Source organism: Nyctereutes procyonoides, unplaced genomic scaffold (assembly GCF_905146905.1).
Source record: "Nyctereutes procyonoides isolate TBG_1078 unplaced genomic scaffold, NYPRO_anot_genome, whole genome shotgun sequence".
In the NCBI taxonomy this organism is placed as follows: Eukaryota; Metazoa; Chordata; class Mammalia; order Carnivora; family Canidae; genus Nyctereutes; species Nyctereutes procyonoides.
In genome coordinates, this window is record NW_026575042.1 from 12,626,126 (window position 1) to 12,652,505 (window position 26,380).

At 41.5% G+C, this 26,380-nt stretch overlaps 2 protein-coding genes across 2 annotated transcripts in view; one reads left to right on the top strand and one right to left on the bottom strand.

Annotated features, from left to right (window-relative positions):
- The first annotated feature begins 1,178 nt into the window (after positions 1 to 1,178).
- On the top strand, positions 1,179 to 23,688 carry CMTM6 (CKLF like MARVEL transmembrane domain containing 6). The gene is made up of 4 exons (XM_055320997.1): positions 1,179 to 1,394; positions 11,271 to 11,447; positions 17,167 to 17,265; positions 20,908 to 23,688. Exons 1-4 carry the CDS (start codon positions 1,257 to 1,259, stop codon positions 21,040 to 21,042), a joined length of 549 nt encoding a protein of 182 aa, XP_055176972.1. The 5' UTR covers positions 1,179 to 1,256; the 3' UTR covers positions 21,043 to 23,688.
- Positions 21,477 to 26,380, bottom strand: part of CMTM7 (CKLF like MARVEL transmembrane domain containing 7) — a 65,393-nt gene continuing 60,489 nt past the window's right edge. The window contains exon 5 of the mRNA XM_055320995.1: positions 21,477 to 24,712. Within this exon, the coding sequence (XP_055176970.1) occupies positions 24,699 to 24,712 (14 nt within the window). The 3' untranslated portion in view covers positions 21,477 to 24,698. The remainder of the gene's footprint in view (positions 24,713 to 26,380) is intronic.

Genomic DNA, 26,380 nt, shown 5'->3' on the forward strand with positions numbered 1-26,380 from the left:
TGGCGGCCTTTTATTGGGAATCTAACCAGGAAGCCCACGGCCTTTTATTGGGAATCTAACCAGGAAGCCCATGGTTTCTTTGTACTGTATATGGCTGTTTTTTGGGTCTGGTGAATCTCTGTGATTGGTAACTATCAAAGGGAGATACTTCCTAACACTTCAGAGCAGAGGCGCCTAATTTACTTTCTTCTCTGTTTTTACTGTCTTATCTGTTTCCTTGGGTTGGGTAGGAGCCCGTCTCTGGGCCATTTTGATGTCCTTGGGATTTAAGGGAGCCCACGGACTCCTGGGAGCCTGTCTCTGGGCCTTTCCCTTATCCTTCCCTGCCTAGCCCTAGCTGCCCCTAACTCATTCCCTACATCAAGACAACCCACTGCTCTCAAAATGAAATCTAATTTCTTTCCTTCCTCTGCGTGGCCCCTACATTTTGTGGCCTCTGCCTACATCTCCAACTTCATCTCCTTTCCTCTCTTCCCTTACTCCGGCGTTAGGACACGGAGTGGCTAAGGACAGCGCCCCAGGGGCGGAGGGGGCGGAGGGGGCGGAGGGGGCGGAGGGCGAGTTAGAGCGGAGCAAGGCGGGGGGCGGAGTTAGAGCGGAGCAGGGCGGGGGCGGAGTTAGAGCGGAGCAGGGGGGCGGAGTTAGAGCGGAGCAGGGCGGGGGCGGAGTTAGAGCGGAGCAGGGGGGGCGGAGGTAGAGCAGAGCGGGGGGGCGGAGTTAGAGCGGAGCAGGGGGGCGGAGTTAGAGCGGAGCAGGGGGCGGAGTTAGAGCGGAGCGGGGGGCGGAGGTAGAGCGGAGCAAGGCGGGGGGCGGAGTTAGAGCGGAGCAGGGGGCGGAGTTAGAGCGGAGCGGGGGGCGGAGTTAGAGCGGAGCAGGGGGCGGAGTTAGAGCGGAGCAAGGCGGGGGCGGAGTTAGAGCGGAGCAGGGGGGCGGAGTTAGAGCGGAGCGGGGGGGCGGAGTTAGAGCGGAGCAAGGCGGGGGGCGGAGTTAGAGCGGAGCGGGGGGCGGAGTTAGAGCGGAGCAGGCGGGGGCGGAGTTAGAGCGGAGCAGGGGGCGGAGTTAGAGCGGAGCAAGGCGGGGGCGGAGTTAGAGCGGAGCAAGCGGGGCGGAGTTAGAGCGGAGCAGGCGGGGGCGGAGTTAGAGCGGAGGCGGGGCGGAAGCGTGGGCGGAGACCAGGAAGTGACGGCCCTCCCGGCGGTCCTTCTGGAGTCGGTGAAGTCCTCGGCGTCAGCTCTGCGGCCACCGCGTTCCGGGCCATGGAGAATGGAGCGGTGTACGGCCCCACCACGGAGGAGGACCCGGGCCCCGCCAGGGGCGCCCGGAGCGGCCTCGCCGCCTACTTCTCCGTGGGCCGGCTTCGGTTGCCTCGGCTCGCGTTCAAAGTCCTGCAGTTGGTAAGTCCGCGGCCGGGGTGGGCGAGCCGGGCCGGGGCGGGGCGGGGCGGGGCGGGGCGGGGGTCTGGCCGCGGGACCGCCGGCCTGCGGGCTTGGGAGGCTGCCGCGCCGCTTCTCCTTGACCTGGCTGTTCAGGAAGCGGCGGTTTCCACACCCCAGTTCCTTCTTTCTCGCTGGAAAGGGGGGCGTTCCCTCCCGCCGCCGGGCTGCCGCTCCACCCCAGTGTCTCCCCCGCGGGTCCCTGAGGACTGCCCAGGGCCCCCGAGCGAGGTCCGCGGGTCCAGGAAACGCGTCGGAAGCCCAGGTCCACCGCTTCGACTTCTTTCTCTCCCTCTGTTGCGACCTTCCTCTCCTCTCGGAGCTGATACCCTGCGTTATCGCCCAGAGTGCCTGTATTTGCACTAAGTGCTTCTTGTTGATCTTTCTCTGGTTCTTGTGGGTTTTCCCGGTACGAGCCCGTGGTGGTGCTTGGGGGTGTGGGGGCAGTTCAGTTTTTGCACCCAGACTCCGGTACCAGGCGCGGCATTGCGATGGGTGTATCCCATAAACTGTCTCCCACAGGTTTTATATTGACTGGAAAAGAATTACTTCCGAAAGAGCAATATGTGTGTACGAAGTACACGGTGGAAAGGACAGCTCGTATTTGTGTGCAGGTAGCAAAAGTAGGGCATGGTTTACCCCTCTCTGAATTTCACTGAGTTTTCGTTTACTTTGGGCAGTAAAGGTCCTGTAAGCCCTCTAGCAAGAATAACAAAACATCTTTGAATTTTAACTCAAATTACACACATATTGACCTCCAGTGTTCTGTTTTAACCAACTGTGGACATCATTTTCTGCAAGAGGGAAAATTGGTTTTGCTTTTTTTTTTTTTTTTGTTTAGTCATCTCAAGTAAAAATAACCAGTTGGTTTCCTTGGGAAGAACTTAAATTCTTAGAACTCCGATAACCAGAACTTATTCTTAGAACTCAGATGACCTACTTTTATTAAATGCAAAAACAGCTGTCAGAAAACTGGTAGTACTTTCTGGTCGTCAAAATGATCACATCTAGGAATAGTTTGAAATCACTGGGGGGCAGGTGACAGTGTGGCCTATGGAGCCGGAGAGGGTCTGGCTCTGCCTATCTTTCCAGTCTCCTTTTAGGGAGTTCCATACTGGCAGTCTTTCAGTTGTCACCAGGCATCAGGGGCTCCCTCCTGCCCTTCTTCCTTCGTAACATCTGTTCCTTCTACCCAGAAGTGCATCTTTCTGTTCTCTTGTCAGTTCTAACAGGACTTTGAGATGACAGTGGTGCTCCTCTGCTCTGAGCTAAAATGTTTCCACACAAATAGTAGAGCTCTTTAGAACAGAAAAGATCAGTGTTTGTATCTTAAGTGTTCTTGCTGCTCTACAGACATCATCAGTATTGGTGTCCTGCCTGTTAAATTTCTCTGAGTTGTCTGTTTTTCCTTTCTAATCAGAAATAGCAAAGCTGAAGTAAAATTTCTCATTACTTTAGTTTAATAAACGGTAGTTCCATATCCTTGAAATAGAATACAACCAGAAATTTTGGTATATATACTTTTTACTTGGATGTGGAGAAGAGGGGGAAATGAATTTGCCTTGCAAATTCCTGTTTGTTCCTGCTTGTTCTCCCTCATACCAGAAGGAGAAAGAGGGATAGGATAAAAACTAATGTGTCTTCTTGAAATCTACTTACAGGCTTATCTCGGAGATATTGCAGGTTGGGTTCCAGATCACCACAACAAAGCGAATAGTGCAATAAAGGGAGTCTGATGAATGTTTTGGTTTTCCAGGGCATATAAAAGTTATGTTTGCACTATATTGTAGTTTGTCAACTGTTCAATAGCATTATGTCTAAAAATTGTACATACCTTAATTTAAAATATATTTTTTTAGATTTTTAAAAAAAGTTTTATTTGTTTATTTGAGAGAAAGAGCATGAGCAGGGGGGCAGAGCAGAGGAGGAGGAAGAGGGACAAACAGACTCCATGTGGAGCTCAGAGCCCGTTGTGGGCTCAATTCCAGGACCAGAAGATTATGACCTGAGCGGAAATCAAGAGTCAAATGCTCATCGGACTGAGCCCCCCAGGTGCTCCTTAATTTAAAATGTTTTATCACTAAAAAATTCCAACCATTTTCTGAGCTTTGAGCTAGTTGTAATCCATTATCAGATGACCATAGCAATATAATAAAAATGAAAATGTTTGAAATATTGCAAGAATTACTGAAATGTGACACAGAGACATGAAGTGAGCAAATGCTGTTGGAAACATGGTACCAGTAGACTTGCTTGATTCATTGTTGCCCAAGCATTCGATTTGAAAAATGTATCTGCAATGTGCAGTAAAGCACAGTGCAGTAAAATAGGTGTGCGCTTATTTATGGGGAACTTGCAATGTTATAAGAATGCTTTCTTCAATATAGATTTTTTAAACATATTTCATTATTGCTTTCCATTTTGATTGTTTTTATTTCCTACTTTTTCATTGATGGCCTCTGTCTTTTCATAATAGTGTATATTACGGGAGTTACCCAGAAAGTCCCAAGGAAGTTATAATGAAATAAATTAAAACTCTCATCCAGTCTGAAACAACAGGGCATAGTCTTCTTTGCCTTAAGTCATATTATGTCTTTAGGTTATTTTACTCTAGGTAACTTTTTTTTTTTTTTAATAAGTCGATTTGCAGAGCTCTAATAAAGAAACAACTGTAATGTAGAAACCCCTAATCAGAAGAGGCGGTACTTAACCAGGGACATGCAAACCCTATAACATTTTATCCAAAATGTGGTACATATCTGTGTTTGGGTATATTTTTCTAGACCCATAAATCTTACCAAATTCTCAAAACCCCAAAAGAGAAAGAACCTTACTTTAAAACTTAAAAATCAGGCTCTGCATACTTAGGAAATTTCTTAGAATCCAGAGATTGAATTGGATTTCCTCTGAGGTTCTTTTCACTCTTTAAGATTTTTACAAACTTCTGAGGCTCTGTGGGATGTTCTGGCACAGAGCTGAACACCAAACAGAGAGTTGAGCCTATAAACAGAAGGAGAGGTTAGAGATAAAAGAGCATAACCAGCTCCTGAGTTATGTACTCTTGCAATTATGTAGCTGTGTCTACTGCCATTCAGATAAAACCTTAATTTTGTCAAAGGCTTGTCCAAAACAAAAGTATCCCTTAACTACCATCTGACCTTCCAGAACTGAAGAAGAAATACTTAGCTGGGAATGCAAGCATAAGGAGTCATTGCAGTCCTAAATTTTTATGCAGTTTATTTATTTATCAGTTTATTTTATCCTTAGATTGGTCCTGGTGAATATATATACACATATATATGTATACACACACTCCTATACAAATATATATATATACATACACACACGCACATATATGTATGTGTGCGTGTGTGTGTGTGTGTGAAGTTTTTGTTGTTATTTTGAGGGAGGTTTTTTTTTTTTTTTTATTTCAGGGAAAAATTGACATTGGGCAACCAAATTCCTTCCTGGAAAGCTGATACAATGATCTGCATATGTGTAATATTCTTGTAACACAAGCTGACATATGTGTTTATGGTACCAGTTGAATATCCTGGTGGCCACACAGTACTGTGATAATAATGACTCCTCAGGCAAGCAGTTTGATTTAGAATTCACCAGTGATTTATTAAATTATAAAATAATGTTACTCTGTAAGTGCCAAGAAACAAATCACTTAGAAGCAAACAAATCACTTAGAAGTAAGAAGTTTATCTTACATTGGTGATCTTTTCATTATTTCAATGTGAAAATTGATCTGTATTAAACTGAAATGCTCTGTCTTTAACCTTGAGGAAGATCCATAATGTCAGCAAATTAGATCTTTGAACCTTTGTGAGAGTAAATATTTGCCTAAGGTACAGGAGGCCTGGCCTAACTGCAGCCTGCCAGATTTGTTTACTTGGACCTTACGTAGGACCGCAGGTTTTAGTAGCAAGTTCATTAATTCACAAATTAATATAATTTTGTAGTTGGGGCCTTATAATGAATGGTAAGCATTAAAAAATTCTTTTTATAAGAAATGTTTTAGTAGTAGACTGTAAAAGACCAACGATGGAGACTTTGTGTTTAATATAACTACTGTTAATTTAAGAAGACTAATGTTTCAGAAGGGGTAGTGAAACTGAAATGAAGAGAGAGACACAGGGGAGTCAATGTTTAAATCACCAGCACTGTGAGTAAGCCACATTTTAGTCACTAAGATTCCCCAAATGTGTTGACCCTAGCAGATTGGTTTTAATGTAAAATTTAGCAGCAAAAGGGGAAATGCACAAAACTCTGATCATAACTTCAAAAATCCAGTCTTAAGGGGAAACCTACACAAACATACATAGTTGTAAAATGAGCTTAATAAACAGTGTTCAAGAAGGGGAACAAGCACGCTGTAGGAGTCAGGAGGCCTGGCTTTGGGGCTATGACTGGCCATTGTGGGACCTGGCCTGTCAGAGATTCATTCCACCACCTGTAGACACAAAGGTGGGAGACTCTGCCCTCCAGGGACCTCCCAAGTCCCAAAGACAGATTCCCATAGATCTGTTTGAGTAAAAGTTTATGTCATTAGAAGCAGTTGCATTGGGTGTACTTCGCTTCATAGTCATTAGCAGTATTTAATGTGAGGTCTTCATGCTACTGGAGAGTAAAACCATTTACCAGAAAATAATTATTGAGCCTTTGAACTTACTTTTAACACTAATCACAATCTCCTTCCCCAGCGACCTTACCTCTTTCCTTATCCTTAACCACTTGGTATTTAATGCTGGTGACTACCCATTTCTTGAAATTATTCCTTCCCTTAATTTTCACACTTAATTTTTTTTAATACGAAAAAGCATTTGTTTACCAAAATATATATAAGAAACTAGGAAAAAGAAACTAGAGAATATGATTAAAATAAGCCATATTTCACCACCACCACCACCCCATCACTGTTTAGATTAATGATTTGGAATGTATTCACTCGCTTATTAAGGAGTTTTCCTAAGAAGTGTTAGACCGCCTGTGACTTGCTTGTCAGGTGTGAGTTGCTCTTTTCTCTCCTACTCCTGAGTTGTGATATTCTTTCAGGCCCCACCCAGTCCTCTGCTCCTCCTGTCTTCTAACCAGCCAAACCAGGCAGGCAGTCCCTGTTGCTTTCATCCAGAAGTCTACACTCCCTGGCCTGATCATCACATAAGCACACCCAGCTCCTTAAACATTTTCATGATCACTGCCCACTCAGGTCAGTTACATTATCCCTGTGGGGTTTACCATGCAAATTCTTGCCTTCATGAATCTGTTCTTTTTTGTCCTCCACCTGGAATGTTCTCTGCCTATCCAGATCCTATGTATCTCTTGGCCCTGCTTTGAGTCTTACTTTTCCGCTTATTCTATTTTAGTATAGGTGGATTAGAGCATTTTCCTGAGATTCCTTGAATCTACATATAATGGATGGTCAATTATGAGTGTATTATTTTTTTATTGTTTCTTACACATTGATCTTATTGCCCTGTCAGTACATGTTCCTATACGTATTACAGTGTTGATACATAATACTTAAATGCATTTTTAAAAATATTTTATTTATTCATGAGAAACAGAGAGAGAGAGAGAGAGGCAGAGACACAAGCAGAGGGAGAAGCAGGCTCCATGCAGGGAGCCCAACGTAGGATGTAGGACTCGATCCTGGGGCTCTAGGATCAGGCCCTGGGCTGAAGGCAGGCACAAAACCACTGAGCCACCCGGGCTGCCCCTCAAATGCATTTCTTAAAAAGTTTTTTTTTTTTTTTTAGTTGAGGTATAATGGACATATATTAGTTTCAGGTGCACCACTTAAAGATACTAATAGTGCTATGGGAGATGATACAGGAAGGTTCGGAGCATCAGACAGATGGGGAGTCAGGAGAAAACTTCATATGGAATATAGTTTGTAGTGCTGATTTCTTGGCTTTTAATGGGAAATCAGAACTAGTGCATGTCCAAACTTGATATCATACCCCTTTCATCTCTTAGGAGGCCCGTGCAGAATCTGCCTCTCAATACTGCTCTGAGGCTTCAGGTCAATAAGAAGAACTCCTGTTGATAAGTTTGGAACAGGACTGGTAGTAAAGACACTGATGGCTGCTGGCTGAGCTGGATCCTGCCCCTTTCTTACTGAGAATAGAAAAGCAGTCTGTGGGCAACCCTGGTGGCACAGCGGTTTAGCGCCGCCTGCAGCCTGGGGCGTGATCCTGGAGACCCGGGATCGAGTCCCATATCGGGTTCCCTGCATGGAGCCTGCTTCTCCCTCTGCCTGTGTCTCTGCCTCTCTCTCTCTGTCTCTATGAATAAATAAATAGAATCTTAAAAAAAAAAATAAAAGCAGTCTGTGTCTCTGCAGAAAAGATTTGATTATTATATGGCCTACACAGATGAGTGTTCCTGACAGTCTAATTATTGGGATAGGAATGGCTCAAGATCAAGTATTCTCAGACCCCACTTAGAGTTTTAGGCTGATATATTCTCACAGTTAATTAGCGTGTATATACCTGAGGTATATTTTGCAGATTTCTCATAGAGAAAACTCCTAAATGTTGGCTAAGATTTAACATAGAGGCAAGAATAAAGCAAATGGAATATTAGACATTTAGCATCCTATACTGTACTCATGTAAAAACTCATCCCATAATTATAATGACAGATGATGAAAGAAGTACCTTTATGCAATGACTTTCAATGATTTGTCTTGGTGTGTCACTTTGTAGTCTATGGTGTAATAATTGGGAATACCTTACCTAACCTAACATCTGTCTGAAGGAGGTTGTTTGGAATACGCTGGACTATTTTATGTCTTACTAACTTTTAGGACAGGCCTAGGTTTTCACTTCTCCTGGTCGTATACAGAATGTGTGAATATGGTACCAGGCCATCTAGCAGTTGTGTGTTTAGTTTTTAAGAAGCTGCTCAATTGTCCAGAGTGGTATACCATTGACTTCTGTTTGATGAAAATATTTTATAGCCTGGTTGGCTCAGTTGGTTAAGCATCTGACTCTTGGTTTCGGCTGAGGTCATGATCTCAGGGTTGTGGGATCAAGCCCTGAGTCAATCTGTACTTACTGTGGAGTCTGCTTGAGATTCTCTCTCTCCCTCTGCCTCTCTCCCACTCACACTTTATCTCTCTTTAGATAAATAAAATCTTTTTTAAAAAGTATTTTGTAGGGCAATATCTATAACATGCAGTGTATCTGCTGATTTTGGTAGCACTCTTGTCAGGAATGTATCTGGTTCCTTCTACTGTTCTGGGGGGCAATATGGCATTTCCCGATAGGCTTTGATTTAGGTCACCAGTCATTTTGATGGTCTTAAGGCTCAAAGGAAACTCCCTTGGCTTTCATAAAACCCACACAAACTGCCCAAGTGAACCTTTCTTTTCTCTCTCTTCCTTCTTATTTCTAAAGACCTCCAAACCTGGGCCCTGAATCCTACCTATAGAGAGCCTCTTTTCGTCCTCATCTTTAGACTCACTCTTCACTCTTCTTGGTTTCTGCCTCAGTGTTTAATCATTGTCAGTTCTCTCCCATCTTGAAATTCCCTTCCGTTTTACCCTGTCCACTACTCTATCTGGCCACTTTTGCCAGTCTATACCTCTTGACTCTGCTGGCTCTATCCCACTACTTTGTCTTCCCCTCTCTTCCCACTATACAGAACTGTAACCTCAGCCTGCCTGGTTGATTGACTCCACTGAAACAGGCTTGCTGAGGTCACCGGCAACCTTCTTGGAGCTCAGTCTGACGTCAGTGTGTCACTGTTGTTCTTTCCCGACCTCTAAGTAGCGTTCTTTACCCATCATTACTTTCTCTTGGTAGTAATACTTTTTCCTTGGTCTAGTACCTCCTTGGACTGCTGCTCTTAATTGTCCTTTGCTGGTGTCACCCCCTCCACACATCCTTTAAATCTTGGGTTTGCTCAGAGTTCTGCATAAAGCTGGCTTTCCTCATTCTGGGGGATCTCACTGGCCAATGCCCACGACTTCATCTCCACCCCAGACCTCTCTCCTGAGCTGCAGACCTGTGTATCCTTTTGCTTCCTAGAAACCTCCCTTAACTCTTTCACAGACTCCCTCATACACAGCACATTTGAAACGTAATGTATTCTCTTCCTAGCATCCTCACCTCTTAAAAAAAAGAAGAAAAACAAACAAACAAACCTGACTCTTCTTTCTGCAGTGAAGCCCCTGTATATTAGGATCATATATACAGCAGTGGGAGTGCCATTAAATCCCACTTGCATTTAATTGAGTTGCCAAATTAACTAGATTTTACCATTGTCCATTCAGTGCACGGCATTCTGACCCACGCCTGTCTGGCACTGGTGAACACTTGCTTCTGCTGTGAATCAAATTGGGTTATTCCCATGGCTGCCAATTATACTTTTAACGGCCAAACATTTAATTAAAAATTACACAGACTGAAATTGAATGTGAAAAGGAATTGTTTCTGTGAAAGCTAAATTGAATGCTTTGAAAGTCTGAAAAATAAATTACTAAAATATTTCCTGTGCACTTAAGTAAGAGCAAGGTAACCATAAAGGGCTAGTAAAACTAGTCCAGACCTAGAAGGAATCTACACTCGGCTTCTCAGGTGTCCGGGGTCTTGCACCACTCCATCTAAACATTAGTCTGCAAGTGGTAATTCTGGACGACAAAAGTGATTAATGGAGGAAACGTGATGTGGAATTCCAATCAGCAGGCTCAAACTCAGAGAAAAGCCCTATTTCAAAAGATTGGTGAATAAATGTGCCTTTTTGCTTTAGGTTAAAATAAAGTGGGGGGCACCTGGGTGGCTTAGCTGGTTAAGCGGCTGCCTTCGGCTCAGGTCATGATCTCAGGATCCTGGGATGGGGCCCTGCATTGGGTTCCCTGTTCAGTGGGGAGTCTGATTCTCCCTCTCCCTCTGCCGCTCCCCCAGCTTGTGCTCTTTCGATCTTTCAAATAAATATTTTCTAAAAATAATAAAATAAAAGTGTTCATTCAAGTCTGTTGTTTCCTGCTGTTAGTATCCGTCCTGATAAGCACTCCTGTCACATGCATCTTACAGTGATTGCATGAGCTGTTCTCCATTACCACTACTACCCTGAGCACTGCCCTCCCCTGGTTTCCTTCATCAGCTTCCCGACTGGATGTCCACCCCAAGATTTGCCCTTCCCCCAGCCCCCTCTCTATGCTGCATGTAGCCAGCGAGACCTACTAAAAGCATGAAGCTGAACGTGTCACCCCTTTGCTTTATAACCTTTTACATCCAGACTTGTTTAAACTAGTAAAAGAGGACATTTAGATCTAGCCTCTACTTGCCTCTTGTCTCATCATTTTCACACTGCCATCCCCTTCCTTCACACTGGCTGCTTGAACCATGTCGACCCAACTTGCTTTCATGGTGCAGATGGGGATGGTGGGATCTCTGTGCCTCAGGGTGGGAGGATGCCAGGTGCTCTCGCCTCCAGGTCTCTCTGTGCACCGCCTCTCTGCCTGGAGCTCCTTTTGCTGTCCTTCAGCCCCAAAACTGACCTCCTGTCCATCAGGTCTCAGCTTTCCTCCAGCAAGTCTTTCCTGACCCCTCTACTTGAGGGCCCCTCCTGTGTGCTTTCCCAGCAATGCCCTGTCTTTCCCCCGACTCTAGCATTTAGCACCCGATACTTAACTATTTGTGGACTTGAATTCCCTTCAAGGCAACCAGACTGTTCAGTTCTACAGAGATCGGACCTGTTCGGTCGTCTTGTTTGCCATGGTCTCCACCTCACAGAGAGCTGAGTGAACAGAGGTGTGTTCTGAATACTGGTGGTTTCCGTGGGAAAACACTTGAGTAAACGGTTTTGTTTCTTTTGTAGCTGTTTTCGCTGCTGGCCTTTATCTGCGAGGAAGTCGTGTCACAGTGTACTTTGTGTGGAGGACTTTACTTTTTTGAATTTGTAAGCTGCAGTGCCTTTCTTCTGAGTCTCCTCATCCTGATTGTGTACCTCACTCCAGTTTACAACCAAGTCGATCCTGACAAAGTCAAGCAGTCGGTAAGCATGAAAAAAAAGAGAATCCCTTTACAAAGAACATAGCTCTTTTGGAATGTTGTGAAGTTCTGTTATTCAGACTAGTAATGCTTTTATTTTATTTTTTTAAATTTTATTTATTCATGAGAGATGGAGATAGAGAGGTAGAGACATAGGCAGAGGGAGAAGCAGGCTCCCTGCAGGGAGCCTGATGTGAGACTCCATCCCAAGACCCTGGGATCACGCTCCGAGCTATAGGCAGACGCTCAACCACTGAGCCACCCAGGCATCCCTAGACTAGTGTAATGCTTTTAAAACTCACGCTACAGGGGCACCTGGGTGGCTCAGTGGTTGACTGTCTGCCTTTGGCTCAGGTCATGATCCTGGGGTCCTGGGATCGAGTCCCACATCAGGTTCCCAGCAGGGATCCTGCTTCTCCCTCTGTGTCTCTTCCTCTTTCTGTGTGTCTCCTATGGATAAATAAATAAAATCTTTAAAAAAAAAAAACAAAAAAAAAAAACTCACGCTACTGAGTTTTAAAAGCACTACTCTTAAAACTTTGGAGTGTAGGACACTCTCCATTGTTCCAGCTCTGCCCCTGAGCAACTCCATTTTCCCTACCAAGTGGGGTTGTCGAGGGGGAAAGTGAAATCAGGAAGGGAGTGACAAATATTGTCAGGAGTTTTCAGTTACTGGTGGTTCCATCTCCTTCACTGTAGGTATTTTTTAAAAACTAAGATTTTTGTCACTTCTGACCTCTCACATTTCCAAGTGTCACTTATGGGTTCATTGTGCACCTGTTCTGCACCAGGCATTACACTAGACTCTAGAGAGTTTGATGAACTAATGTGATATATTTCTGGAGCTTTTAAAATAAAATGCCATGTAATTCTACCTATTTTGTTTTGATTTTTTTTGTGTGTGTGTTATGAAAGAAGTTATTAGTGAGCGAATTAAGGCATCTGTTGAATTCATTGTTCGGAAATTTCCCTTTTAATGAAAGCGTACATGAGAATTTTCTTTTCACAGAATCAATGATGCGTAACTTTGTAAAGACAGTCTGTTGGCGCGTGTCTATTTGAGTATAGTGTGGATTTGTGAGATGACACATGAAATGATTCACATGGTTTCCACACTTAAGAAAGAACTGAACAGTTTCCTTCTTCAGTAGTGTTGGAGTTAACAGTAGTGTGAAGTAGTGTGTGAAGAATTGTACATGTCAGGGTTGACATATGAAAGCACTCATGTCTCTGAGGGAAAAGATACAAATGAGGGTAAATTTTTAACTATTAAGAACAAGGAATAACAAGATCAATACAAAGCAGTAGGATTCTGTTTTTTATTTTTTAAATTTTTTAGAAGATTTTATTTATTTATTCATGAAGGAGAGAGAGAGAGAGAAGCAGAGGGAGAAGCAGGCTCCATGCAGGGAGCCCAACATGAGACTCAATCCCAGATCTCCAGGATCAGGCCCTGGACTAAAGGCAGTGCTAAACCACTGAGCCACCCGGGCTGCCCAGATTCTGTGTTTTAAATTGAGAAGTGAGCACTGAGTCACATACTAATATACACCTGAGAGACTTTTTTCTGTATACCCTTTAGTACCTTTTAAATCTTGTGCTGTGGGCAGCCTGGGTGGCTCAGCGGTTTAAGCGCCTGTCTTTGGCCCAGGGCGTGATCCTGGAGACCCAAGATCAAGTCCCACATCAGGCTCCCTGCATGGAGCCTGCTTCTCCCTCCGCCTGTGTCTCTGTCTCTCTCTCTCTGTGTCTATCATGGATAAGTAAATAAAATCTTAAAAAAAATAAAAAAAATTAAAAAAGATAAATCTTGTGCTATAAGAATCCATTACCTTCTTTTAACAGAATTATCTTAAGTTTAAAAAGTAAAAAGTTAAAAAAAAAAAGTTGATACCACAGCAGGTAAAAAAATAACTTTGAAAAATAGGTTGGGTCTGAATCACATCCACCAAGCCTTTGATGAGCACATACCTGCCGCTCTTGGTATAGCCAATATATGACTGTCTCGTTATCCTTCTAGATAATAGCAGCTCTCAGCGTGGACTTGGACCAGACAGTTTACATGCTGGGATTTAAAATCCTCATGCTGTAATGCTCCCATTTTTCTGGTAGGGAAATTTGGGTTCAGGGTGGTTACAGACCTTGTCCAGAGTTCCACAGGTAGCGTAAAAATAAATGGAGACTGGAACCCAGAAGAGCCCTCAACATTCTGCATTCCATTCTGTGGACTCCTCCAAATCCTCCTAGAACCAGCACCCTAGCAACTTTCCATTCTGTCATGGCAAATGGCATCACCTCAGGGATCTCCATATAATGATGACAGTAGCAGAACCCATTTATTGTATGAAATGCATATTAAGAGGTTGCAGAGAATTCCTTAGAATTTTTATTAATTATGTTTTAATCTTTGTAAATTTTTCCCTTTTACCGCATACACAGAAGTATGCGGTAAGATTTTTGGAAAAGTGAAAAAATTACTAGTATCTGAGCTGCTTGATTTGCAGTTCCTGTGTATAAATTTGTATTTTAAATATTAAAGACAAATTATTTTTCAGTTTCTTAGCTCTCAACAGCAAAACAGTATCATTATCCATAGAAATATTTTTAGAAATGTTCAGTTTTTACTTCAGTGCTGCATCTGTAGTGTTTAAGAACATTGATCTTTTTGGCCAGAAACAATATTAGAGTATTTTTCAGTTTAATGGTCTAACTAAACTAAACAAAATATAAAACATTTATTATATCAAATGAGCAATTAAGAATTTTTTTTTTAAGTTAGAGTTAGTACTGATCCTGAAATGCTGGAGGAAGGGAATAAATCAGTCATTTCATTCTAAAATAGCTTTTGTAAATATTTTACTATACTTCTTTTGGATCTTTTGTGTCTGTTTATAGGTGATTAAGAGTCATAGTCAGATATGTTGTAATTTTCACCTAACATTGTAAGGATTTCGTGTTTGTTTGAAAGGCTTAAAAATCACTTTTATTCTTGACCTATTAATGTACTTAAATACTTTTTAATGTCAGAGACGTTTTCTACTTTACAAAAAATATTTTTTTTATTTTTATTTATTTATGATAGTCACACACACAGAGAGAGAGGCAGAGACACAGGCAGAGGGAGAAGCAGGCTCCATGCACCGGGAGCCCGATGTGGGATTCGATCCCGGGTCTCCAGGATCACGCCCTGGGCCAAAGGCAGGCGCCAAACCGCTGCGCCACCCAGGGATCCCATACAAAAAATATTTTGAGAGGGTGGTGGTGGTGATGTTTGGGGGGATATGGGGAAAGGATAAGCTTTTTGAAGGGAGAATCTTTTCTATCCCATGCTGTTGTGGCTCAGAGTCTGTAGGAGTAACAACAGTCAACACTTATGGAACATTTACTGTGTGCCTGGCACTGATCTAAGCACCATTAGAATCACCTGTGAAGATACTGCTCTTACTCCTATTTTGCAGATGAAGAGACTAAGGCACACAGATGTTAAATAATGAATTCAGAGTCATAGAGCCAAGAAGTATTGTCCTGGGATTTGAACTCAGATAGTCTGGTTCTGGAACCTATGTTTATTGAACACCACATTATTCGGTCTCAAAATGGTTGCCTTGTTTGATACCTCCTTGAATGTAGTCCAGATACTAGTAAATGGAATTTTATTTGTGCGTCACAGATTTGAAATGACATTTGAGGGACACCTGGGTGGCTTAACAGTTGTGCGTCTGCCTTTGGCTCAGGGCGTGATCCCAGGGGTCTGGGATCCAGTTGTGCATTGGGCTCCTTGCACGGAGCCTGCTTCTCCCTCTGCCTGTGTCACTGCCTCTCTCTCTCTGTGTCTCTCATGAATAAATAAATAAAATCTTAAAAAAAATAACATTTGAAGGAATGAAAAATAAAGTATTGCAGAAAAACACTTTTTGTATAAGTGAAGAGAAAATCTCTTATTTATTTTTTTAGAAATGTTAAGTACACAATCGACAACATAGGAATTCTGTATTGGATGGGTTTTCAGAAAACTCTGAAAATATCAGACTTAAAAACCTTTGGAATGGCCAGTTTTACCAGCTTCTCCTCTGAATCAAGTGTGCATGTCAAGCACTGGTTTCAGTTGGCAACTGAGAGAAGCCTTACAAGATTATACCTGAGAGAGTCCTGGGAAACCCATGAAGAACTTCATGTCATGAACCGCATTTTGAGGAGATATGGAACCTTTTATAGAGTAGATAAGCTCATATCATACAAGCTCATTTTGAGTTAGTCACTTGGAACAATTGAAAGCAATATGTTCTTGCAGAAAGCTTACATTTCTTAAAAACATACTATTGGCATCATTTTATGTAGTTAATGACAGGTGGTTCTTCTGATTCTCTCTTTTCCAGAGTGCTTTCAAAGCACTGAAGTACTCTCAGAGAGGCCATCGTAGCATAGAATACAGATCTTCCTCAACTTAACAATGGGTTACATTCTGATAAATCCATCATAAGTTCAAAATATTGTAAATCAAAAGTGCATTTAATACATTTAGCCTCCTGAACATCATAGCTTAGCCTAACCTACCTTCAGTGTGCTCAGAACACTTATATTGGCCTGCAGTTGGGCAAAATCATCTACCACAAAGGCTATTTGATGATAAAGTGTTGACTCATGTAATTGGATACTATACTGAAAGGGACAAACAGAATGGCCGTGTGGGTCCAGAAGGATTGTCAGTGTACCCTGGTTGTTTAATCTTGTGATCGGTGGCTGACCAGGAACTGCTGCCACCGTGCAGCATCATGATGAAGAAGCGTCCTACACAACACTAGCCTGAGGGAGCATCCAAATTCACAGTTTGAAGTACAGTTTCTACTGAATATGTAACATTTTTGCATCATTGTAAAGTTAAAAATCATTAAGTGGAACCATTGTAAGTCAGGGACCATTTATACTTTGAAAGAGAAGAAAAGTCTGTTTCTGGTTTTTGTTTTTTGTTTTTTGTTTTTTTTGCTGGAAATAAGATGGGATTTTTTTTATCCTTTTTTAAAGATTTTATTTAAGAGAGGACGAGAGAGCACAAGCAGGGGGAGGGGCAGAGGGAGAAGCAGACTCTGCTGAGCAAGAAGTCCGATGTAGGGCTCAATCCCAGAACCCTGAGATCATGACCTGAGCCGAAGGCAGACGCTTAACAGACTGAGCCACTCAGGCACCCCATGTAAGATGGGATTTAATAAACCTTTGGGTTTGATAATTTTAATGTATCCTAGAACACACACACACACACACACACACACACACACACGACCTTTTGGGGAACTGCTTTTATTAAAAGATTATCTTGTGACATACTCTGAATACACCTGTCCAAAGTGTGGATAGTATTCCTTTACAGGGGTGTTCGTGAATTCCAGACTTGAGAAGCTGAAGCATGGGGTGCCTGGGTGGCTCAGTCAGTTAAGTGTCTGCCTTCGGCTCAGGTCATGATCCCAGGGTTTTGGGATCGAGCCCCAAGTCAGGCTCCCTTGTCAGCAGGAAGCCTGCTTCTCCCTCTCCCTCTCCCTCTCCCCCTGTTTATGCTCTCTTGCTTTCTGTCTGTCAAATAAAAAAAATTTTTTTTAAAGAAGCTGAAGTATGTTGGTTTGGGCTATATGAAGAAAAAACTGTGTCACTAAAGTTTTTAAAAAATAAAAAACAAAAGCTATTGTTTCTATCAACCTAACCATACGGTGTTCTTTATGCACATGTTCTAGGACTTTTATATTACTTTGGGAACAGGATGTGTGTTTTTGTTGGCATCCATCATTTTCGTTTCCACACATGACAGAACAGAAGCTGAGATGGCTGCATCCGTGAGTACCTTGTATTTTGAAGCCTTGCTTAAGTTTTGTTTCCTTAGAAATATGGAACTTGAAAGTACTTGACAGGTGATACAGTGTGGGAGAGTGGTTTGTTTAGTAATTTATTTTTTAGTGTAATTTTGAATAGAGGACCTAAGAGCAAATAAATATGATAGCCTTAGAAACCTAGAACCTGTCTTCAGAATTTAGAATAAAACCCCCTTTCCTCTACATATGAACGCCTCACTGCTAATGGAAGTGGTAGTATTGACTTTGGTTATTGTATGTTTTTCTACTTTGCAGTCCAGCAAAAACATACCTACATGCCACATGCTTTTCTAGGTGTAGAGAGCACATAGGAGAAATGATCCAAGGGTTCTATCTTTATAATAAAAGAGAGATAATAAATAGAAAAGTAAATGTTTTTATCCGAAATCCTTGGGGGGGAGGAGACAGATTTATGTATGTATGTATGTATTTATTTATTGAATTCAGAATATTCTGGTTTTTAGAAAAGTAGCACTGCACATGTACTAATATTATATGACACCTTCAGAGGGCCTGGAGCAGCACCCTGTAATCCAGCATGTTAATATTTCTGAAGCTTGAATATTCACACTAAAAGGGATAAAGACTGGAAGGAGTTATACTTCATGCCACTTTTTAGCCAAGTAAATTATGAAAGCTTTATTTTTGTAGCTTTTTGGATTTTAGAATTACAAATCAAGGATCATGCACCTGAATTGGTACCAGTGTTGTGAACATGAATAGCTGATAACTGAGTGATTCATCCTCTTCCAAGTCAGCTGGGTTCCAATTAATATTTTATTCATGACAAAACTGAACTTATAATTAATTGACTTGTCAGCTATTAGATCATTAAAATCATTAAACTCAATTAATTACAGAAAACTCAAAAGGAGTTCAGAGACTTCACCTGTTAATGTGAGCATGGTTAGCACACACGTAAAACCTGTATAAAACAAAACAAATTAATGGGGAACCTTGACTCATTCTGGCAACAAGTAATATTTATGCATGTGCACACAAATCAATGGTACATGAAGAGAAAAGTCAAAGTTTTAATAGACCCTTATGGTTAATTTCAGTCTGTATACATATTTTTATTGCAGAGTAGTATGATAGGGTGATCAGTAAAATGTTTTGAGGTATGGAAATATATTATTAAAAATCCTTGGAGAGGGTTGCCTGGGTGGCTCAGTTAGATGAGAGACCAACTCTTGATTTCATCTCAGGTCATGATCTCAGGGTCACGAGATCAAGCCCTACCTTGGGCTCTGCACTCAGCAGGGAGTCTGCTTGAGATTCTCTCTCCCGCCCATGCCCCTCCCTCAGCTCGCTTGTGCACTCTCTTTCTCTCTCTCAAAAATAAATAAATAAATCCTTAAAAAATAAAATAATATCCTTGGAGGAAGTGAAATAGAGTTGAGGAAAGTTGAGTTGAAGGGGAAAGAGAGTATGGCATGAAATTCCCAGCTATTAAAACACAGGTTATTTGTGTGTTACAATTAGGTGATGTATTAGATTATTAACAGTATTTAGATTTTGTTGGATATATTTAAGAATGACTGGTAGTTTAAAAACTCAGTATATATAATATGCTGGAAATTACCTTTTACAACTATTTAAATTATGACAAAATTTACAGACTTAAACGAGTGAGGGAGTCCATTAAAAAAAATTGTCAAGTATGTGAACAACAGATCTGGAAGATGATTTGTCTGGATGGTATGGCATAGAGGGCCCTGTGTGGACTGGGGCTCTCCAGGAGGTCAGGGATGGCTTCACAGACTTGGTGATGTCTGGACTGTCCTTAAAGCATGTAATATGTTTCCCAGGCAAATAAGGTAATAGACACCATCATGCCAAAATGAAGCCTCCAGGGGATCCCTGGGTGGCGCAGCGGTTTGGCGCCTGCCTTTGGCCCAGAGCGCGATCCTGGTGACCCAGGATCGAATCCCACATCGGGCTCCCGGTGCATGGAGCCTGCTTCTCCCTCTGCCTGCGTCTCTGCCGATCTCTCTCTCTCTCTCTCTGTGACTATCATAAATAAATAAAAAATTAAAAAAAAAATGAAGCCTCCAGAGGGGAGAAGTGACTTGGGTTTGGAGATGTGGGATGGTAATTAAATATCAGTTGGATGTTTTGGGGCTATTGGGGTGAATTAATGACATTTGGAGTTCAGTTTGCTTTACAGTGAGATGTAGCAGAATGTATTCTTTAGGATAGAAAGGTTGGATGTGAAGGGTCAAGAGAGTGGAGTGAACTACAACAAAATATTAAAAATCTAGAACAGACTGCTGGTTACTGAAGTGAGGTGGGTTGGGCGATGGCTAAATAGGTGATGGGGATGAGTGAATGCACTTGTCTGATGAGCTCTGAAGTGCTGAATCACTATATTGTATACCTGAAACTAGTATTACTAATATTAATCTGTATGTTAAATAAAAACTAAAAGAAATTTTAAAAAACAATAAATAAAAATCATGGAGAGGGCAGTCCCAGTGGCCCAGCGGTTTAGCGCCTGCCTTCGGCCCAGGGTGTGATCCTGGGGACCTGGGATCGAGTTCCGCGTCAGGCTCCCTGCATGGAGCCTGCTTCTCCCTCTCCCTGTGTCTCTGCCTCTCTCTGTATCTGTGTCTCTCATGAATAAATAAATAAAATCTTAAAAAAAAATGATGGAGAGATGGATGTTAGATGTGGAAGGGATTTTAGCCATTACCTACATCAATTTTCTCTTTTTATAGAGCAGTTCTTTGACCCCATTTCTTTCCTGGTTTTGCTTAGTGAAGATTTCTTGACAGAATTCTCAGAATGTTTGATCATATGTTAGAAGAGTACAATAAGGAAGTGATTTAAGGAAGAGGAAGTAGGTAGTGGTGTCATGTTGCTGTGTCATTACAGTGTGACAACTGGAAAATATTTTTAGGTAATTTAACCTAAAAGTATCTTCAAAATAGAATTTCTGTTGATCAATCAATTGTTATTGATTACTTCTTGCCATTTTCACCTATGCTCAGCTCCCTACTCACATATTTCCTTTACCTCCCCTGTGGATCAGTCTAACCATTGCTAATAATCTTGTGTTTTGTATCATTTTATAGGATTTTGTTTTTCATCTATTAACCTTAGTTTCACAGATTGGCATCCCACATATACACATGCACACACAAAACGAGACATCTCTATTTTATGAGACGTCAACTAATAGCCATTATTCTAGGGTTTTATTTTTTGTAACTTTTTTTTTTAATGACCTGAAAAAGTACTTTATTACTAAGGTTAAGAATAGGGTGTATAAGATAGGGATGCCTGAATTAAGACATTAAGCATCTGCCTTCAGCTCAGGTACTCGGATCGTGCCCCGTGCTGGGCTCCTTGCTCAGCAGAGAATCTGCTTCTCCCTCTCCCCTGCCCCCTCATGTACTCTTGCGAGCTCGCTCTCTCTCTCTGTCTTACTCTGCACACACACTCTCTCTCTAATAAATAAAATATTTTTAAAAAAGGAAGAAGAATGTGTATAAGATAAAATTGATGAATCACCTTGCTTGTATAAAATGCTCTCAGAGCCAAGTAGAAAATGTGAGATTATATTCCAAAATCTGTCATATAACCCTTGTTCTTTCTTCTCAGGTCTTTGGATTTCTGGCAAGTATTATGTTCCTGTGTGACGTTGTCGTTGTGTTCATTTGGAAACGACGGGAGTCCCAGGCTAGGAAACCAGAGGCTACGAGGCCAGGGGGCCTCACAGAACCCCTTAATGGTTAAGGACTCAAGAGACCGGGTGTTACATAAGGTATTGACTGCATGGCACCTGAGCCCTGGCCGAAGCTCATGGAGAATTTGTCTAATTGTTAAACCACTTCTTTTGGAGAGCGAGGGGAAGGGCAAAAAGGCAGTGTGTCAGTTACCACAAATTAAGCCAGAGAGTTTTGGGGTTTAAAAAATTTTTTTTAAAAATAATGTTAAAACTTCTGTCACTTAAAATGGTTCTGTTTTTGTTTTTGGAATTGAGGACAGTTGTTTCTTTAAATCACATAGCTCAACTGATGAGAATTTATTCTGTCATCATTGTTGGCCTAGCTATCAAATTATGCTATACAGCCAGCATGATTAATTCATTGATTTAGACATTGTTTTATTCTTAAATTAATTTGCTTAGGTAGGTTTTTTTGATATCTGATAAAATTCAATGTATACTGAAGAGATCACTATTTAAAATGTTGGTCTAGGTTTTTTTTTTTTTTTTCCTTAAAAATATAATACCCAGGTTTTACTGTATCTCACTCGGCCTTAAAATTACATTGTAACATTTTAGGATAATTATTAATTCTTTCTGAGACCCTTTATAGCCTAATAGAAACTGTATGAAAGGTGTTGGTATTTTATATGTATAAGAGCAACAACATCATAAACCCCATGTTTATACTGCACTTTGGTTGTTGTTAATAAGCAAAAAAAAAAAAAAAAAAGAACAATTGTATATAACACAGAAAAATGGAAGAAACTCTCATTGCTAGAGACCAAAGATAAAAAAGATACACTTTTTTGCGCAATACATGGAAAGTAATTATAAAAACAGGTTTCAACCACTTACCACTGTCTGAAGAGAGAAGTTCATACTATGAGTTAGAAATTGATCCATTTCCCTACTGGCATGTGGTTATTTCTACTGAAGTTAATACAGCTCTGCGGGTCCTGTGCAGTGTCTTCTCTGAAGCCTTCCCTCTTTTTAAAACCCCAGCCTTTGATTTTTACATCTATTTGAGATTCTCCCTTCTACTCTCTTTACCCCACATGGTCTGTACACTTCATCATCCGACAGCAGTGGAGCCTCTAGCTCTGACTCTTGCTTGATGGCAGGGGTCTCTATGTGGTCCAAAATTTGGGGCCCTTTTAATCACATAGAATATGTAGCAGGATCTTTAGGGTTCTTGTTCCCACCTTGGGCACTACTATAACTTCTCTTTGAAGAAGACTTTCTTAAGAAAGTAAGCATCTAGCAGATCCTGCCCAGGTTAATACTGATGATGGTATAAGGAAGCAGTCTAACCATTCTCAAGAGACACTTCATACCTAGTTCTGATGGTTTGGAAGAGTTGTCTCTTTGCTGGCAGGCTGTCTTAGGGCCAGCCAGACAAGGCACTTGAGATAGGACCTTTCTGACCAACTGCTTCTCAGAGTAGACCTTTCTTGTACTCCTCTTCCATTTTCGACTCAGGACTGTAGTATTAAGACAGTCCTGAGCCCATGCGTCAGTACTTCAGGACTTTGGTGGAGGTCTCCCAGGGTTTTCTATCTGAAGGAGTAGAATCATGTTTCCAGTGAGAAAAGTTAATGACCTTATCCTTTTTAAAATTCTCATTTGTGCGTTGTAGATGTGGCAAATGTGGTTGTCAGAATTCATCATTATGGCCAGACACAGCTTCTGCTCTGTCTTGCTCAGAACCTTACTCATTTGTAGCAGAGCATGGATGCTAGCTAGTGCTAGTGATGCTGTCACCACTACCTCCTTGGGAGATAATGAAACCAATCACTGATGCTGTTTTTACTGGGCACACCATTGAAGTGAGGAGAAGTAGCCTGGTTCTGGGGTTCAAGAATAAAGAGTAGCACAAGATAACTAGCTTCGGTTGGCAGGTTCTGGAATTTCACATCTAACTATACACCACTGTCATTTTAAATATCATGTAGACCCGGCTGGGTGTCACAAAAAAGCATCTGGGCTACCTCAGGGAACCCCCCATATATGTGCATGGGCATAGTTGAGTTTGATGGATATATCCGAGCCGGCCTCACACGTACAGCACGTTGGCATTGAGCTTCACCTCTGCTTGCTCAGAGGCTTTGCTTCCTTTTGTTTCACTGAGGCAGAAGTGGACCTCTTCACTGCCACTTAACTCTTCCCTTTTCAGAAAGATAATATATTCACTAGTATTTTTGGTCACTCTAGAACTTTTCTTCATTCTATTTTTTAGGGGACCCATGACTGATTAGCCTTGCTCTTCTGTTGTAGAAGGAACGAGAGTAAAAAGACCATGTAGAAAATAAAAAGTTTAAGGAGATCTTGGGACCAAAACCCCTTCTATGTCCAAAAAAGGACACACTCAGTAAACTGAAATTTAACATAATTTTTTATTAACAGCCATGTTACATTTGTTATATTTTATACAAATAAACTGTTTAGAATGGTTCTTAAAAATTATAAGGGAAATGCACATACAGTATAAAAATTTTTATAATTGTACTTAAATTATGTTCTATTTGGGGACTGGGAAAAGTATTTTTACATTGTTTATAGCCAATTGCTTTTGTATTTATCAGTTTAAATCCTTGGGTCTTTTTTTTTTTTTTTTAATCTCTCTCATTGGCAAATTTTGTAGTCTTCTTTTTAAATAAATCCATTTAATCGCCTGCCTTTGTAGTTGTTTCATTATTATTACAGAAGCCTGATGCTGAGATGAAAACTTTCTCCAGAGTTCTAGGAGTTGGCTCTACAACCCTGGGTAAGTCCCTATGTAGGAGACTGAGTTGTGTGAGTCTGCCCAGGTGTGGGGCACAGGTAGAAAAGAAATGAACCCACTTCCTTTCCAGGGGCTGCCGCTCTTGCTGCCAAGATGGAGTACCCATCCAAACTGTTTTTAGGGAGCCATATATTGAAGAGTCACAGAGGAATGTTAGGGAGTAAACAATTTGAAATACTTGCAGAGAAGCAAATTGAGACACGCCCATCCCATCTCTCAATGTGGCCACACAATGCTAAAAACAAAAGAGGCACATTCTCTTTCAGACTGTCCAGTGACTAGGAAAGTGTGAAGCAAAACTTTGGTAGTTCTGGTCAAGCTTACAACTATTTGTGTCATCTGCAGAATTCCTGCCTCCAGTCTGTACAAGAATAACAAGATCTTTATAGTCATCAGGAACTCACTGGAATCTGTACATTCTTCAGAGTTTTGTATTTTGTTTTGATAGAGAGCATTGTGTATCATTGTGCAGTCAACTGCGAGGAGCAGAAAACCTAATTTTTTTTAAAAGATTTTATTTATTTATTCATGAGACACACAGAGAGAGGGAGAGACATAGGCAGAGGGAGAAGCAGCTCCTTGCAGGCAGCGGATGCGGGACTACATCCCAGGACTCCAGCATCACACCCTGAGCTGAAGGCAGACACTCAACCACTGAGCCATCCAGGCATCCCAGAAAACTTAATTTAAATAGGTCTTAAGCAATAAGGAAAATTTGTTTCCTAAGAAACGAAGATAGGGCAGTTCTGTGACTGTCAGAGTTCAGTGACTCATTGGCATTTGCAGGGACCAAGACTCTTCCCATGTTTTTCTGCCCATCCATCTTCTGCTGTGAGTTTTTGTTCTTAGGATTGACCCTTTAGGGTAGAGTAAGATGGAGGCAATATCTCCAGGCATCGTTCACTTGCACGACCCTGTCCAAAGGTGCGAAGGGAAGAGATTATAGAAAAACGAACACTTTTCGGTGCTTGAACTAAATCATAACTGTACAAGTAATGTGTACCGTAGCAAATTGCTTTAATAAAAGAAGGGAAGTATTGTTTCCTGAGATCTTTGCATTTGGCTACTTTTAATTGTTGAAATAGGCACTGGAAGCACAGGAGATCATACCCTGTTGAAGGCACTGCCCAGCTTTAGTAGATCATAGCTTTTATTAACCATATTTTCTTTAAAGGACCTTGTTTAAAACAAAATGAAGTTTCACTTTTGAAGTACCACCACCTCGAATTTTACTTTTTTACTTTTCCAAAGGCAAACACTACTTTGCATTTGATGGCTGTCTTTCCTGCTTTATCCTCTGTGCTCTCTATAGAAATGTGTCCATAAGCAATGTGTAACATGGTCTCTATGCTCTATTTCTCCTTTTATAGATTGCTTTCTTCAATCAGTAGTATTTTGTAATTTATGAGACGCAGCTCTCGTTCACTCATTTTTACTACTTGGTCTTCCATTGAATGAATACGCCATAATTGACTCACTTTTCCACTATTGATAGAAAACTTTTAATGTGGTTTATTTTTGACATATTTGAACATGTGCACATGTGCAAGAGTTATATGTTGAGTGTGTCCTTAGAAGTAAAACCATTGGTTCACAGGGCATGTGCAGTTCCAACATGGCTAACTCCCCAGTGGCCTCCAAAGTGGAGCCCTCTCCTCAGCAGCGTACGGGACTGCTTGTTCAAGGAAACACTAGCGTTTGTCTTGCACTTAGTATTAGTTTGGCTTAACGCTTCTGCTGACCTGGGACGGAAATGGTCTCTCATTTGATTTTACACTCCCCTTATTACTGGTGAACCTGATCATCTTCTCATTTGGTTGTTAACCTTTTAGGCTTCCCCACATCTAAGAGTTTTTTGTTTATATCCTTTGCCTTTCTTTCACATTGAAGTTTTTTTTTTTTTAAGATTTTATTTATTTATTCATGAGAGACACAGAGTCAGAGAGAGAGGCAGAGACACAGGCAGAGGGAGAAGCAGGCTCCATGTAGGGAGCCTGATATGGGACTGGATCCCTGGTCTCCAGGATCACGCCGTGGGCTGAAGGTGGCGCTAAACCACTGAGCCACCCTGGCTGCCCACATTGAAGTTTTTTTAAAAACTCACTTTAGAGTTCTTGACATATTGTGGATGCTATCCTTTGTTAGTAATAAATTAGCATTGGAAATGTCTTACCAAAGTCGAAAATAATATTTTAACTTTGCTTCTTTGCTTATCAATTGTTACCTCAAGGTCACAGACATTCTCTTTCTAAATTGTTTAAAGATTTGCATTTTGGATGCCTGGGTGGCTCAGCGGTTGAGTGTCTGCCTTTGGCTCAGGCCATGATCCCAGACTCCTGGGATCGAGTCTCACATCGGGCTCACTACAGGGAGCCTGCTTCTCCCTCTGCCTGTGTCTCTGCCTCTCTCTGTTTCTTATGAAAAAATAAAATCTTAAAAAAAAATAAAGATTTGCATTTTATATTTAGTACTTGAATGTACCTCAATCTTTGTGTGTGGTGTGAGTACTGCATGCCATCTGATTTCTCGTGTTAGCAAGTGACTCTTTGCTCCTCTAGAGACAGTGTCCCTCTGTCATTTAC